Raw genomic sequence first — 17177 nt, 5'->3', positions numbered from 1 at the left:
GTCCCTGCTCAGGAGAAGCAAGCTGGGTCACATGGGGTCACGTGGTGGATAGACCACTGAAACTGCTGGCTAACCTGGCCACCGGCCTGCTCTGGCTCCGCCCCGACGTCCACCTTTGTGGTGGAGCCAGGTCCAGCCTGCCTGACCTCTGCTGTGTAGACAGCCACTTCCCTCCCTGGCCACACATTCCTCCTCTGTCTGACCAGTCAGCGCTAAAGGCCCCAGGCTCCTCTCTAATCCCTGGCTCTGCTCCTAGTCAGTAACTCTCAGGTGGACAGGTGTCCTCCAGCGGTGATCCTGCGGAGTCTACAAGGCTTGTCTTCATCTTTCTTTCTTTTTTTTTTTCTTGGTACCAGGGATTGAACCCAGGGTCACTCAACCACTGAGCCACATCCCCAGCTCCTTTTTTTTGTATTTTATTTAGAGACAGGGTCTCACTGAGTTGCTTAAGGCCTCACTAAGTTGCTGAGGCTGGCTTTGAACTCGTAATCCTCCTGCCTCAGCCTCCCAGGCCACAGGAATGACAGCCGGGTGCCATTTTCTTAACCTTTCTCAGCCACCAGCAGCCCAAGTCGTAGGTGGTACCTCGGGCAGGTTGGCTCTCTCCCCTCTGCCTCAGTTTCTCCATCTGTAAAAGGGAGGTTACACTTGTCCTGGCGATGTCGTGGGGTTGGTGAGCAGCTCAGAGCCAATGCAAAGGTGCTCTTGTACCGTGGGGTCCTGCTGTGGGGACCGGGCACACCTGACATGTGACGGGTGGAGGGCAATGCTCATGCCGGCTCTTACCCCGGCCAACAGGGCACTGGGCCCTCCCGCGCCCCTTGGCAGAGTCAGCCAGGCTGCAGTTCCCAGGAAGCTCTGAGGGCCGCACCTCCTGCCCCATAAGCACCAGAATTCCCTGGAGGAGCCCTGGACAGCAGGGAGATCAGGGAGTGACATGGACCTGCCCAGGCCCCACCCTTTCCAGCCAGATGGGCCTCTGGGGGTGGGAGCACTCGGGTCCAGGGGCCGGGACTGGAGGGGGGGGATGGCCTCCTCTCCCTAAGAGGCCAGACCCTCTGCTGGCCCTGCCTCCTCCCTCTGCAAGCTCCACAGGATCCAGGGGCGGGGTGCAGGAGGACACTGTGGGGGTGTAATGAGGACTTAGTGACTGGTGGGCAGAGCCAGCCCTTGGCAGGCCTGGACCCCTGCAGCTCTGGAGGCCTGAGGTCTGGCTCAGCCCCTTCCCCGGCAGCCCCGCTGACAAAGTGGCTGGCTGATGGCGGCTGGGACCCACCAGGAGGAAAGCGCTGGCTCCTGCTCTGCCCACGGCCCACAGCTCCTTCCTGAGCCATGACCGCCCCCCCCCCAGGAGAGCACTTGGCGAGGCAGTGCAAAGTTATCTACTCACTCAGCACCCAGGCACTCCACCAGTGACCACTGAGTCCCCAGCACTTCTGGGGACATCAAGGGAGGTATGTGGGGGAGGCGAGGGGACCCTGTATCAGGGAGCAGACGGGGGTGGGGGGGAACTCGTGGAAGCAGCACTGAATCTGGAGTCCAAGGCTCCTGGGTGAGGCTCTGGCACTAACGGCCAGGAGATCGCGGGCCACCCAGCTTCCCGCAGCCCCACCGGGTCTTCTCCTCAGACCCCTGTCCTCCCGGAGACACTGCGAAGACTCAACGCAGCAGCATGGGCGAAATGGCCACGTCACACAGAGCAGGCCTGGTGGGTCCCTCCTGTGCCCACGCTCAAGCGGGGGGCCTTCCACACACCTGGTGTGCAGGTGGGAGGCACTGAACAGACCCTCCCAGGTCAAGGTGACACCAGTGAGCAAGCCTCTTCAGCATCTTCTGTGGCTGCGTGTGTGTGCGCGTGTGTGTGTGTGTGTGTGTGTGTGTGTGTGTGTGTGGAAGAGAACAAGGAACTGGAGAAGCAGGACTGAGATTTCCTGAAGGCCCCCAAGCCACCTGCAGACCCTTCAGGTAAATAACAAGTGAAACCGCACGGCACAGCCAACCTCCCCTTTGCACACACGGGCTAAATGTGACCTCGGTGCCAGCTTCACTCATTAAGCGAATGGTGGGACCCACTGTCCCCATTTCACAGAAGAGGAGGTCGAGTCCAGGTGCTCAGGAATGTGCTCAGGACCACAGGGAGGCAGAGGCCATCGTCCATGTGGGCAGCAGGGGGAACCTGCCCCCCTGGGCTCACTGCTTGGCTCTGTGAGCAGAGTTGGGGAACACCTGAGAGGAAGCAGGGTGGGGTCCCCAGGCCACGGACAGGGCGGGGATGCAGCTGAGGGTGCAGAGCCAGCCTGCGAGGACAAGGGGTTTGATTCCCAGCACACACACACACACACACACACACACACACAAAGATATCGCCAAATTTCCTATCTAAAGGGTTCTACAATTTCCCTCTCCACCCACGGCGTCTGGAAGTGCCCGTTCCCTGTCCCCCACAGTGGAAGTTCCACTGGGTTTTCCATGCTGAGCAGACGGGCATCTCAGAGTCGCTCTGATTTTCTTTCTCCAGGCGTGAGCGAGCCGGTTGCAGCTGCTGTCGCACATGACTCTGTGAATCGTCTGTTCGGGTCTTCTTCCCACCTGTCAGGTTCTGACTCTCTGTCCCTTAACACTTGAGAGTACTTCACATCTCACTGCAGTCAAAATGGCCATTATCAATAACACAAGCAACAACATACGTTGGTGAGGCTGTGGGGAAAGGTCCACTCACACACTGCTGGTGGGACTGCAAATTGGTGCAGCCGATATGGAAAGCACCTCAGAAAACTTGGAATGAAACCACTATTTGACATGATTATCCCACTCCTCAGTTTATACCCAAAGGACCTAAAATCAGCACACTACAGGGACGCAGCCACATCCATGTTTAGAGCAGCTCAACTCACAGTAGTTAAGCTATGGAACCAACCTAGGTTCCCTTCAACAGATGAATGGATAAAGAAAATGTGGTACATATACACAATGGAGTATTACTCAGCCATAAAGAATGACTTTATGACATCTGCCAGTAAATGGATGAAACTGGAGATTATCATACTAAGTGAAATAAGCCAATCCCCCCCAAACCAAAGGCCTAATGTTCTCTCCAATATACAGAAACTAACACACAATTGGTGGGGAAGGTTCACTGGATTGGACAGGGTCAGGAGGAGGGAAGAGAATGAGTCAGACGTAACTTTCCTGTGTTCATGCATGAACACACAACCAGGGAAACTCCACACCATGCCCAACCACAGGAATGGGAAGTTATGCTCCCTGCATGAATGATGTCAAAACACATTCTACTGTCATGGATACTAAAAAGAACAAATAAAAAATTAGAAAACAGGACTGTATACGAGGGATGGGAGCCTTTTGTCCGCAGCACACATTACAGATATTTTCTATCAGTTTATGAAATGCGTAATCTTTTGGCTTTTTTTTTTTTTTTTGGTGGTGAACTGAACCTGGGTGGGACTGAACCCAGGGTCTGATGCAAGCTAAGGTCATGCTCCACCCTGAGCCACACCCCATTCTAGTCTTTTCACTTTATTTAAGGTGTTTTGTAAATTATTTACCAAAAAAATCTAAATTATTCAAAAAAAAATGATCACTCTTGTGTTGCCTTGGACTTGGGAATCATTGTTAGAAAGCCTTCTGTACCCAAAGTTGAAGAAGAGCTCGCCCGTGTTTTCATTCGGCAGTTGTATCCCTGTTTAGTCGCAGCGTCCCTAATCCCCATGGAGCTCCTGTCTCAAGTTTCACTTTTTGCTGAATAGTCCCCATTGTCCCAGCACACTCATTAAGAAATCTGCCTTCAGCCCAGGATCTGAGTAACTGCCTTTTTCATATACTACGTTTCCACACGTGTTTGGGTCTGATTTTGAACTTTTTATTGTCTTTGTTCCATTTGCCAATTCTTGTATCATGTCACATGGTTGAAATCTCAGGGGTTTTGTAAAATGTTTTACTATCTGGTAGGAATAATTTTCTTGTTCTTTAGTTTTTTATTATGCTTCTAATTTATTTCTCCTGCTCAATTGCATTGGCTACAGCCTCTAGCACCGTGTAGAACACTAGGAGAGGTGCTGGGAATCTGTCCATATGGTCTTGATGGAAATGCCTGTAGTGTTTGCTCTCAAAGAAGACACTGACTTGAGGCCTAGGGTGTGTGTGTGGGGGGGGGGGGAGTGTATTTTTTGGTACCGAGAATTGAACCCAGGGGCGCTTAACCACTGAGCCCCATCCCCAGCCCTTTTCATATTTTATTTAGAGACAGGGTCTCACTGAGTTGCTTAGGGCCTTGCTAAATTGCTGAGGCTGGCTTTGAACTCACGATCCTCCTGCTTCAGCCTCCCAAGCTGCTGAGATTATAGGCCTGTGCCACCACACTCAGCTTAGGGTATACATCTTATCAATCTTAAGAGTAGTCCTCAATTTTCTTGAGTGCTCGTATCATGAATAGGTACAGAATTTTGTCCAAGGTGTTTTTAGCCCCTATGGAAATAATCATGATTTTGTTTCCTCAGGTTCATTAATAATGGCGCTTAAGCCAGGCGCGGTGGTAGAAGGGTCACAAGTTTGAGGTCAACCTGGACAATTTAGGGAGATCCTATCTCAAAATAGAAATTAATAAAGGGCTGGGGATGTGGCTGTGTGACAGAACGCCCCCGGGTGCCTTCCCCAGGTGCCCTTCATTTGGCTGATGTTAACGATATTGATGGGTTAATTCTGAAGCACCCTTGCGTGCCTGGAATAAGTCAGACATGGTGGAATGTACCGTTTAAAAGAGAAAGACAGAATGGGACTGAGTCCCAGTGACCACAGCCACCTTTTCCCTGTCCTCTAGGCAAGTGTGAGTCCGTCCTAAGGTGGTCTGTGCAGCAGGCTTCCTGATTCCCACGTCTCAGAGAGGAAACCGAGGCCTGCCATAGGAAGCAGCCTGGTCAACGACACAGAGCTAGCAAATGAAGGAGTCAGGATGCAACCCTGGGTCTTGGTGACCCCAAAGGCCCTGATGATACGCAGGTAGCACGATTGCCTGTTACTTATCAGCTGTGGGAGGGCTATGTCTCCTTAGGAATTAGCGGGTGGAGAAGGGCTCCTTACTTTGCAGAAGCCAGAGTACTCCTCAAGCCAACCCAGGCTCAGCAGAGAAACGGTGTGAGGGGCTGACGGGGTGCTGCTGGCCGGGCGTGCTGTGGGCATACAGTCTTCGTGCCAAGGGAGCCGGCACCTCCCCTGGGCGCACCTGCACCCGCCAGCCTCAGCCCCGCTCTCCCTGGGCCTCTCTCTGCACAGCAGGAGAGCCACTGGAGAATGACACCGGTCCAGGGCCCGTGGGCTGGGAAGGAAGCGAGCTCTCCTGCCTGCTGGTCCGCCGGCCCCGTTTTCTAAGAACGGGCGACTGGCCGAGGCTTACGTAACCTGGAGTGGGCACGGCAGATGGCGCCTGCTTCCAGCCCAGCGCTGACACTAACCTCCCTTGACGTGGCGCCCGGCCTCCTCTGCTCCGCAGTCCTGGGCACGCAGCAGGGCTCAGGGCACGGAGAGGGACGGCAAGTGGCCCAAATTCTTGTGATCGGGCTCAGGCCCTGGCCGGCCAGGAAGGCGGAGAAGCCAGACCCACCCTCCAGGAGGCAGGTTCCAGCCAGGGAAAGGGACAGCGGGCCCCTCCTCACCGTCCCCAGCCACCAGGTCCTGCAGGATGCACCGCACAGTCCCCGGGCCTCCAGCCCCTGCTCGGCCAGCCTCCTGCCTCTGGCACCACCCTGGCCTTTCCTTTCCCAGCAAATGCCACTCGGCCTCTTGGGTTCCTTTTGCTGTAGGTAAACCGAGGCTCAAAGAGAGCAGGTGACTGGCCTGTCACAGACATAGCTGCCTCCTGCCTCCTGGGCCAGGCCCTTTCCAAGCCCCTGCAGAGGCAGGCCCTCCCCTTGCTGATGACCCCAGGTGGTCCCCAGGTCCCCTCATGGGCCACACTAAACTACCCCACAGTGTCATGTGAACTCTGATGACTGGAAAGGGTCCCAGAACTCCCCGCGATGACCCTGGGCCACCTGGGGCTAATACGTTCCATGGGAGCACTAGATAGAAAGAAGAAAGAGGGGTGACAGCGATTTGTGGGTCGATTCTCTTCCAGGCAGGAAGACAGGAAGGGAAGGAACCGGACCTGCCCCGACCCTCTCACCCAACCTCACCAACAGGGCACCTCGTTATCCACCCAGGCTTGGGGAGGTAGAATGTGGGGAGGCAGCCAGGGCAGGGTTTTAGGATTTCAGGGTGACCCTGTTCATTTGGATTGAAGAAGCACAGAGAGAGAAAGGGACTGGCCTAGGGCCACACAGCAGATTAGCATGTGGCTGGGATTTGAATCCAGTTTCCCAATTCTCAGCTCAGGGCTTTCTTTTGCTATTCCTTGATATGTGTGTGTGTGTGTGTGTGTGTGTGTGTGTGTGTGTGAGAGAGAGAGAGAGAGAGAGAGAGAGAGAGAGAGAAGCAGGGGTGGGGGAGACAGAAGCTGGATAGACCAACTGGAAAAGATCAAGCTTGCAGTAGGGGTCACTGTGCCCAGCAGACCTGGCTGTCCTGGCTGCCAGGCAGGGATACCAGATCACCCTGCAGCTGGGGTTCCTGGCAGAGGCCGGTGGGTGCCCAGCTGTGAAGGTGGCACCTGGGCCAGGCTTGGCACCCAGGGACGTGGAGTCTCTGGGGTGCTCCCTGCACACTGGACATGGGGCCATGGAGAGCCTGGAGTGGCCAGACCCGCGGCCAGGACTGCTGAGTCCTGCCAAGACGCTGGTGGCAGTTGCCAGGGACGGCTGGGGCCTGGAGTCAGCCCCTGGCCCGGGCTCCTAACACCGGCTCTCAGCCCACACCTGCGGCAGGCCAGAGCCAGTGACCGTGCAAGGGGCGCTCTCTGGAGTCACCTGGAGTGGTCAGCGGGCTTGGGCGTGTGAACAGGCAGAAACATTCTGATGGGGGCAGCCACAGCGAGCCACCTCACAGGTGGCCAGACCTGCTTTCTGCACAGGAAGGGGCCGAGGGCACCTGACTTGGTTCATTCAGTGGCTTCTTGGGATTTAGGGATTTAGGGAGTAAAGTCTTTCCTACCCAGGGGCTTGACCACAGGAGCTTCCTGGTGACAGGAAGTGCTCGAGAAAGACAGCAGGGGGAGGGGGCGGGAGGCAGGAGGGGAGGGGGCAGGGGGAATGAGACTCCAGGTCCCCTGGCCGCCAGCCCCTGCCTGGCAGCTCACTCTGCACCTCCTGAGCACCTGCTGTGTACCCTGCGGGGTGCTGGAGCCACAGGTGAGTGAATCAGACAGACACTCCCTAGTGGCTCTGGGCCCCATCAGGTCGTCTCCCTGGTCACCTCAGCCCACCCTGCCTCCAACCCTGAGGCCCCAGCTGTGACAATGACAGACCCCCAGCCCATCTCTGTCACTGCTCACTCTGCCCTGCTGGGTCACAGAATGACCGAAGGTGGGGTGGGGGAGGGGCCGGAGCAACTTTCCTGGAATTTCTGACTCAACTTTCTTGGAAGCCCTGCATCTCGCTGGGTGCCCGGGCGGCGGGTGGCAGGCGCCTCTGATCACATTACAGGGCTGCTTCCCTCCGCTGCTCCTGAGCCGGTAATGCCTCCCGACGCCGCCTGGGGCCTCTGGGGGCTGCAGGCTCCTAGGGATGGGAGCAGAGGACGTCCCTCCCAGCCCTGGAGACTTGGCCGGGCCAGGGCCTGCTCAGTGGGCACCCAGGAGCAGAAGACAGCCCCTCCCCTCCTGCCCCTACTCTCTGGCCCACGTGGAAGCTGCCACCAGGCCACCAGGGCCTGTCCTCTTGCCCTCCAGCCCAGAGGTGTGGCCGGGGCAGCCAGGGTGGGGTGGTGAGGCAGAGGGGTGGCAGCGGTGGCCGGGAGCCCCACTCACAGGTTGGCTCCGGTCACACGGCTTCATTGCAGGAAGGCCAGGCACCAGCCTGTCCCTCCATCTGTCTCCTGGAGGGACGCTGAGGTCCCAGGAAGATTCGGTCCTTCACTGCGAAGCCCTGGGCTCTCTCCACTGCAGTGAGAAGAGACCCCTGGGCCAAAAGTCTGGCTTTGCCAGATGATGAGACCCGAGCCAGCTGCTGGAGTGTGGGGGTGCCAGACGCCCCTCCCGGCACCTTCAGGTACCCCCACCAGCAAGGTCTTCCCTCTCCATTTGCCTCTGCTTATCCCCCAAGGGCTGGTCAAATGCCATCGTTCCCTCCTCCAGGAAGCCCTCCCTGACCACCCGGCCTATGAAAGCCTCCTTTCAACACCAGAGGCACATTCCGTTGTGCCACCCCACACTTGGCACCGATGATGGTGGTGACAATGATGAGGAAGACAGTGAACATTCCTGAGCACTTTAGAACGTGTGATGCACTTTATCATCCCAATCAGATGAGATGGGTGCTATACTACTTCATTTCACAGATGATGAAATGAGAGCTCAGGGAAGGTAAGCAACTTGCTCTAGGACACACAGCCAGATGGCAACACAGTCAGGATTTGATCCCAAGTAGTCTGGGTGCACAGCCTGCCCTCCAAGTGCGACACCAGAGCCCTTGGAGAATGCACATCTTGGGTCACTTATGATGGGTCCCTCCATCCCACACCCCTTGCACCCTAGTATCACAGGACTGGCACATGGTTAGTACTGGCCCAATTTTTCATACAAGCCCTTCAATTCTTAAAGGGCCAGAGCAAAGCTGTCCATCTCCGACCCCAAAGTACAGCACTTTCTCAGAATGAATGAAGGAGCACTGGAGTTCCAGTATCTGATGTGAGGACAAGAATTCCCAGCCCCTTTCCCTGCAATCAGCCCTCCCTTGTCCCTGAGAAATGAAAGTGAGTCTGGGTGGTCCCTTCTATCACACCCTCCACCTGAGCCCCAGGAGAGGGGGAGGGGGGCAACTGCCTCTGGAGGGGGCGTGTCCTTCTCTGCCTCCTGGCCCCACCTGGATCTGGGGCTCCTGGTCTCTGAGGCAGGAGATGCTTAGGGAGCAGGAAAAGGGGACGGAGGTCTCCGAGGGAGATTTATGGCTTCGGAGAGAGGGAGAGAGAGACCCAGGGCCGCGTAATGCACACAAGAGCATTCCAGTCAATATACTGACTTTCCGGAGGGGCTCTGTAAACACGGGGCTCTGGGCCTCAGCAACCTCTGTGTCTTGCTGGCAGCTGGGGCCTCTTCCAATAGAACCAGACAGAAAAACACACAACTGTCAAGGATCCGCCTTCTACCTCTCCCCAACTCCAAACTCACAGACAGGGGGGAAACCAGCCAACCAGGACCCAGAGAGGGAAAGGTACTAGCCCAAGGTCACACAGCACAGTGAGGGCAGGAGCGATCTTTCCTCCCTGGCCATGGGCTGCTGGGCCACACCACTCTCCCTTCAAGGGCTTCCATGCGAACAGTACCAGGGGTTGCTGTGTGCTGTGCCATGCTGAGGGCTTTATGGTACATTAACTCATGTACCTGGGGGCAATCCTATGGCGATAACGTTGGCACCCTCATTTTATAGATGAGTAAACTGAGGCACACAGCGTTAGGTGAGCCACCTGAGGCCACCGGGTGAGTGCGTGCCAATGTTGGGAGGCTCCATTGACCACAAAATCCCAGTTGGCCGTGCCGTGAGTCCCCCTGCGCTGGCAGCTAAGGCCTTGGGGCAGAGCCTCAGTGAGGAGGGGTCAGGACTAACAAGGGGTGATGACCAACGTGCTCCCCTCTTACTGGCCACAGAGGCCCCTTGCCTTCTTGCCCTCTGTGTTTGGGAAGGCAGGGCAGAGACGCCTTCCAGGCCTCACCCCAACGCCATCCGACTCACACCTACAAAGTATCTGCTGGGTCCCCTCCACTTAAGGCCACTGAGAGATTCAAGAATAAGAAGCTCTGTCCCAGGTCCCAGCCCATGGGGCCAGCGGGAGCTGAGGGGGCATATCCCGTCAGCGCAATCCAGAATGCCAGGAGTGGAAAAGGGGCCACACAGTAGTTCCCCAAGGAGTGCCACCCCAAGGTGGCAGCCAGAGTGGATGCTGACAGGGCCACATTTCCTGAGAGTGGGGCAGGTGGGGATGGCATCCCAGCTCTGTGCCCCAGCCAGCCAGCCCCATCCCACCCTCTCCAGGAAATGTTCTTAGAAAGACCAGAAAAGGACCAGACACAGTATCACCTGCCTGTAATCCCAGTGACTTTGGAGGCTGAGGCAGGAGGATTGCAAATTCAAAGCCAGCCTCAGCAATAGCGAGACACTAAGCAACTCAGTGAGACCCTGTTTCTCTATAAAATACAAAATAGGGCTGGGGATGTGGCTCAGGAGTCAGGTGCCCCTGAGTTCAATCCCTGGTACCTCCACCCTCAAAAAAGGTCCAGAAAAGGAGAGAGTGGCCACTGAGGCAAGTCACCACCCCCAGGAAGCCCTGAGGCTTAGATGGTTTTACTCTTCCTACAGGAATTGTCTGTTGCCCTCAGGTGATACCTGAGACTCTCTGAATGTCATTTAGCATTTCTGGAGTGGACATCAGCATCCCCCATGGATGGCGATCTCCTTGGGGACCAGAGCCAGAGCCGCTGTGGCTTTGACCAGGGTTCCTGTCCTCAGCTTCCTAAGTGAGCCTCCGCTTCCCAGGTGGGGTTCTCACAGGGACAAAGTGAGTCCCTGTGACAGAGTTTTGTAGACTCCAGAGCAATGCGTCCGTTGGTGGGGATGCTCCTGAGTGACACAACTCAGTCAGCAGCAGTCCTCGGTGGGGACAGAACTAGGAAAGCCAGGGAACCCTTCTGTGACCCAGGAAGGACAGGGGGGCCCAGCACGCAGCTCCTTCAGTTCCACTGCTTCCCCCAAGGCCTGCCTAAGATGCTGCTCGCCCTCAGAGAGCCCACCCCCTCAAGCTCCACCATCTCCCTTTCTAGAAAATTCTACAGGAGATCTCACCGCCCTTCTCTCCTTGCCAAGGGAGGTGAGCCTCCAAATCTCAGCCTCTCCCACTTATCTGGCAGGCGAGCAGGGAGCCCCTCTTGGGGCAGGAGCCCACCTCCTGGGTGGACTATGGCCCACCAACCTTCCTTCATCCATTTACAGCACCAGAACCATGCTCAGGTAGACCTGGGGGGGGCAGGCAGTCCTGCCCTTCCAACAGCAAAACCTGGGACAAACCCTGCTCCCAGCTGGAGGGCAAATATCCTGGGTCCCATCCTGAAGAGGAATCCCCAGCAGGACGCAGTGGATGGAGCTTCCCAGGCCTAGCAGTGACTCACTGTCCTCACTTTACATACACCTATTTATACACAAACACAGCACAGCCTCCCCCACACACACCCACACCCACCCACACACACACACACACACCCTCCTGTACCTCACCTCCACACACACCAACACCCCAGAGCAACAGGTCCCACCCACCCCTCCTCCCTCCTCCTAATTCTCTCTCTCTCTCTCTCTCTCTCTCACCCACCCCCCCTCTCTGGTACACACCCTCACACCCCCAGCCGCCTTCCCTGAGAAAGGAGCTCAGCGCGGGAAGTTGCAGGAGCAGGGCGCAGCCCAGTGGAGGTGAGAAAGGGGGGCCTGCGCTTGCTCCCCGCTAGGCGGTGGCGCTAGAGCTCCCAGGGCTCCTGCGGACCGATTTAGCTCGGCTGGGGAGGGAAGTGGCAAGAGGGAAGAGGGGGACAAGAACAGGCGGGAGAGGGGCGCGCGAGAGGGCGCGCACCCTGACACCTGGTGACAGCGCGCGGGTGCAGCGGCGCTGGATCCAGCCCCGGAGCTGCGGAGCTGCTGATCAGGCGGCTTTGTGGAGAGGGACCACGGGGCTCGGAGCTTTGGGAGCCGAGGGAGAGAAACAAAAGGGGTGGGGGCGGGGGAGGCGGCTGATTTACGGCGCACTCCAGCCAATATTTTCACTGCCATTAGCATCGCCCAAGACCGCGAGCAGAGCAAGGGGTGCCGCGGGGACCTGTGGCTCAGCGCGCTCCGCCTGGGCCTGTCTGCCCGCGGGGGCGCAGCGGCTGGGGCGGCTCTGGCCGGTCACCCAACTCCCAGCGAAGAGCCACAGCTGGATCCGGGATGCCAGGCTTCTCCCCAAAAGCCCTAGGAGGGGGTCCCCATCAGGCCCCAAGGGGCAGGAGCGGGTGCCCCACACCCGACTCAGGAGTCCAAGGAGCAGTGCCAGAGCCCGCCAGCCCTTCCTGGGCCCGGAAAGGGCTCTCCTTGTATTATTCTAATTACAGTATTTTAAATTTCCTTTAAAAAAGGAAGAACAGAACGCATTGGTTTCGTTTCATTTGGGCTTCCCAGCTTTAATGACTCCATTTGCGGAGGCTGTTTAGGAAACTGGGGAGGAGGAGGAGGAGGCCAGCAGAAGTGCCAGCTCAGGCCTGGGCCTCTGGCTTTCTCAGCCCTTCTCCCTGGGGGCCATTTGCCTAGGCAGCAATTTCTCTGGGCTCAGGGCCACCAACCCCAAGTCCCTGCCTAGGACCTGTCCCTTGGTCCTTTCCTGTAGGCCTCAGAGGCTTCAAGTTGTCTCTTTTCCACCCCAACCCAGGTCTGAGGTTCAAAAGATGGCAAAGGAGCCTGCAAACCCTGCGGAGACCTGTCCATTGGAAATCACTTCATGTTCTCCAAGCAGTTGGGATGGAGGGGATCAGCTTATCCCATGCCCATCCCCCATGAACACACATGAACAGAAACCCTGGTGGCTCAGCGTGCGGGCCAGATAGACAGGAATGGGTGACTATCTCATTGCAGGAAAAAGTACAGGACAAAGTGGGCTGGGGAAGGTTGGGCTCCCAAAATGTCAAGACAAAAAAAAAAAAAAAAAAAAAAACAACACACATTCTGTCCCCAACTTCGCAAAGGGACACAGAGCTCTTAAATGTGAAGGCTCAGCCCTGCAGTCCCGGGGGAGCTTAGCTTACCTTCCCCAGGTCAGGCTGGGTGCTAAGATCAGTGCTGGGGACTCCTGTGGTGCTACCCAGGGGCACTTGCCCAGTCCTGAGGCCTTGCTCCTGACCTTTGGCCTCGCCTGGTTCCATCCCTTGTGGTTCCAACTCTCCAAATGTCCCTCTTTCCCCAATCCCGGTCTAACTCAGCTGCCAAAGCAATGTCCCCTGCTGTAGGTGGTGCCTCAATTTTAGCATCTCAACCCCAGACCAACAGTGAGGGGTCTCCAGCCCCACGGTGAAGTGGGAAGAAGGAAGGAGGCAGAAGCACTAGATTGAGGTTTGTGGGCCTGAGTGCAAATCCTGACTCTGTCTCCGAGTCCCAGTGTGACCTTGGGCCTGTCCCAAAGCTACCACAGTTAAATTAGTGGATTGGAAACAGGAGGATTTTTGATCCTGCAGAATTCCCAGTTGGTTTGGGGGAGGGGGCAGAGCCTGAGGATAGTGATTACAGCAGAAATTCCTCCCCTCTCCCCTGCAGTGGTACTTTCACTTTAATGAGAAAACCCATTAAGACACTTGATTTTCCATTTGTTTAAGTGAGATGGGTGCTTGCTACAGTGTAGAGGGAGATAAGGACAGGCTGCCACAGCGCAGGCGCACACACACCGCGTGTGCACATACACCACGCACACACACTGCGCGTGCACACACTGGCACACAGAGCCAGACACTAGGAAAACTCTGATCAACTACACCTTCAAAAGAAGTATTATCAAGACACTCCGACTCTTTCCCAACCATCCCAGCCAGAGGCCCAGGAAAAGTTCATTAAAAGCTCGGGAAAGGTCGGAAGTGGTGGTACACACCTGTGATTCTAGTGGTGCAGGAGGATTGTGAGTTCAAAGCCAGCCTCAGCAACTTAGCAGGGCCTTTCTCGGAGAGACCCTGTCATAATTAAAATACAAAAAAAGGGCTGGGGAGATGCCCCAGGTTTCAATCCCTGGTGCTCCCCCCTGGTACTCACCCCCTGCGCCAAAAAAAAAAAAAAAAAAAAAAAAAAAGCTCTGAAGGGGTGGAGGAAAGGAGATTCTTAAAGCCAATTAGAGCATCGAGTGGCCTTCTGGGGCCAGCCACTTGCTGACATCGTCTTCTAAGGTTCTGGGGGGTCCTATGGTTCCTGTTTTGATTTCTCTACCATCAAACTTTGTGGCTGGAAGAAATTCTCCATGCTGAATAGGAAGCTCATTCTTGGGATGGGGTTGGGGAGAGGAGAGAGGCGCCTGCCACTTCAAGGGAACCTGGGCGCCCTCAGGAAAGAGCCCTCTGTAGGCCCGGCTTCCCCTGCCTTAGTCTGATAGGACGCTCAAGGCAGCAGGGTAGATGGGGAGGGAGGGGGGTCCTGTGTGGCTTGAATCAGCCTGGCTACTGGACAGGGGCCCTACATACAAGGCCTGCAATCTGTGTAGAGTGAAGGCAAAATTTGGGCAAAACCAACACTTGGGACTTGGTTTTCCCCATCAGTGAAATGGGACTCATGAGAGATCCATCGCAAAACCCTAGCAATACTCTGAGAGAAAGATGTTCGGTGCCTTGGCATTAGGGGGAAAGGCTGTGTAGGAGGAAGGGCCATGTTCTACTCCTGAGGCAGGTTTCTAAGGGCGGCACATTCTGGGCAAAGGGAAGGCTGCAGGCCGAGCCCACCAGTTGGCCCCTCTCCAGGCTGGTGGGCAGGCAGCCCCTGCAGCGCTAAGTAATGAGCACGATTCCAACACGGCTTCTCCTCACTAGTGAGAAATCAAAGCCGGGTATTAGAGGCCATTTCTGTCTGGGCACGGTTCGTGCCCAAATCCATCAAAGCCCCGGGCCTAGGATTTCTTCTGGGGAAACAGGGGCTGGATGCTTTGTTAAGCAAAAAAGGCAGGCCCCCTCCAGCCTTCCTGGTCCAGCCCACCCACCCAGAGAACACCAGGTCTGCCAGTCTTGGCTCTCTCCTGGCGGAGCCCTCACCCTTGGTAGCCTTAGTATTTATTCCTGATCCCACTGCCCTGCTGGTACACAAACAGCAACCCTGCCCATGTGCCACTTGCAGTCTTCATCTTACCCTTCAATCACCTCCTCAAACACCCTTAAACCAGAAACCAACACCCCAAGCCAGCATTCCCACATCTAACTGCGCCCTTTAAAGCAAGGTTGGTCATTCAGCCGCCTCCCTCCCCCCTTCCCCATCATTACCTTCTAACTTCAAAACACTGCTTTAAATACCAGAGTCTGCCCAAATCATAATTAACTTGGATCAAATGGTTGTGTGTCGTAACTTTTCAGCACACAGCTTGGGGGGAAGAAAAAGGTGGGGGATGTGCTAAAACCAAGCCCTCACTCCTGGCCGTGGGAATTATTAATTCCAGAGTGAGGGATCTTTAGCTATTGGGGAGCAGAGGAGGAGAGCGGATGTCAACATCACAACGGAAAGGGGGGGGGGAGCTGCGTCATCGCGTCCACTTTCTGCTCCAGTTTTCCTGCCTGATTCTCAGCTTCAACTCAGAGAGGAATCGGTCGGTGCAGATTGTCCCCTCCTGTCCCCACCCCTTTCCCGGAGTGGGCGCCTCGGATTAGAGCCAGTCCACCTGCTTGGCTTGGGGTACCAGAGAGGATGGCTTCAGTGCGTCCATCGCCTCCCTGCCAAACCTGGAAGAGTCAGTTCACTTGGCCACGCCAGTCCCGCTACAGGGCGGGCGAGACACGTACATATCAGTGCAGGTCCGGGGTTTTATACCAGGAACCCACCAACCCCCTTACGGCATTTTCCTGGATCTGGAGCAGGTGCTGTACCGAGAGGCAAGCGCACCTGGTCTGTTCCCTGGACAGCAAGAATGTCAGTGACCCATTTAAATGGAAACTCAGCAGGATCTCTACGTACTCCCGCCCTCCTTCAATACACACACCAACACCCGAGGCGGGGGGGACTTCCAAACCTGCGAGCCCACCATCCCCGGAAAGCTGCGTGCAGGATTCAGCCCCTCCCCCTTCAATAGCCAAAGCCCTTCGCTCCGGCCTCCCCGGCTGGCGGAGCGCATCCTGCGCTTCCCGTACTGGGCAGGACTCTCGCTGCCTCCCTCTGGTCTGCAGATTCCAGGCACAGGAGCCCGGGCGAGCTGGGACCTGGACTAGGAAGTTGCAGGCGAACGGCAGACGGCGCACACCTAGCCCACGTAGCGACAGTTCTTTTTCGGCGCCCTCACCGCACGCTGGAAGGCAGGAGTCCCTTGGAGGTGGTTCCTCGCGGAGGCTCTGACCCCGAATCACGCTACCATTCAAGGGGAAAGGAGCGATCCCTCCCAGGCGGGTACAGGAAGCTTCCGACTTACTCTAACCCACCCCTGGCCAGCGCCCCCAGAGAGGTGGCTGCGCCATCTACCACTTGAGTGGGGCAGAAAAACCGGCGTTCTAACTTGGGCACCCCTGCCGCTTTCCCGGTGCACCCAGACTCTACCAAAAACCACCTCAACTTTGGGGATGAGCGCAGTGAGACGCCAGGTCCTTTCGTCCCCAGCCCCGAAGCCCGATCACTCCCTACCTGCTTGGCTCAGCCTCGGGTCCCAGCAGAGTAGCAGCGCCAGCAGCAAAGCGCCGGGCGTTCCGCTGCGGGCCCACATGATCCCGCGGCCCGGCTCGGGTGCCTCTCCCCCAGGGCTTTCTCCCTGGCCCCAGCCTCGCCGCCGCCGTCTCCGCCGCCGCCGCCTCCTCCTCGCCGTCCTCCCCGGCGCCGGGCCGAGCCAGCCCGTGCCCTCGGTGGGAGCAGCGGCAGCCACGCTGCGCGGAGGGCCGCCCGGCGCTCGGAGCGCGATGGGTGCCGGGCGCCCACTCCGGAGCCAGGCTCGGGCGCGCCCCTCTTTGCGCTCCTGCGGCTGCGGGGCTCCGAGCGGCTCTGCGGGCTCCGGCGCCCCGGCAGAGAAGTTGCGCGACCCGAGGGGAGTGCGCTCAGTGGCGCTCGCAGCGGCCGGCGCCGCGCCGTCCGAGTCCCGGAGCGCGCCTCTCCGCGCCCAGCCACTCCTAGCGGCCCCGGCGCCCTCACCGGCCCCCGCCGCCTGCCACAATGCCCAGCGCCGCTGAGAGTCTTAGAGTCCGCCAGCTGAGGCGGGGACACGCGGGGACGGGGCGGGGCCTGGAGGGCAGGGGCGGGGCCGGAGGGGGGCCCTCGAGGGGGAGCCCGACGGTCCTCCGCGTGGCGGAGCAGAGCTGGGGGTCCTTCAAGGGAGGTCCTCGAGAAACGCTGGACCTAGCGCAT

The 17177-nt window shown here is 57.3% G+C and overlaps 1 protein-coding gene across 1 annotated transcript in view; it reads right to left on the bottom strand.

Moving 5' to 3' along the window:
- The window catches only part of Unc5b (unc-5 netrin receptor B), a 75097-nt gene extending 58128 nt beyond the window's left edge, over positions 1 to 16969 (bottom strand). Inside the window, exon 1 of the mRNA XM_077105342.1 lies at positions 16467 to 16969. Coding sequence (XP_076961457.1) covers positions 16467 to 16545 — 79 coding nt within the window. The 5' untranslated portion in view covers positions 16546 to 16969. The remainder of the gene's footprint in view (positions 1 to 16466) is intronic.
- Positions 16970 to 17177: the final 208 nt, after the last annotated feature.

Source organism: Callospermophilus lateralis, chromosome 15 (genome assembly GCF_048772815.1).
Source record: "Callospermophilus lateralis isolate mCalLat2 chromosome 15, mCalLat2.hap1, whole genome shotgun sequence".
NCBI lineage: Eukaryota > Metazoa > Chordata > Mammalia > Rodentia > Sciuridae > Callospermophilus > Callospermophilus lateralis.
The sequence above is the reverse complement of the archived record's forward strand: the minus strand, read 5'-3'. Positions and strand labels throughout refer to the sequence as shown.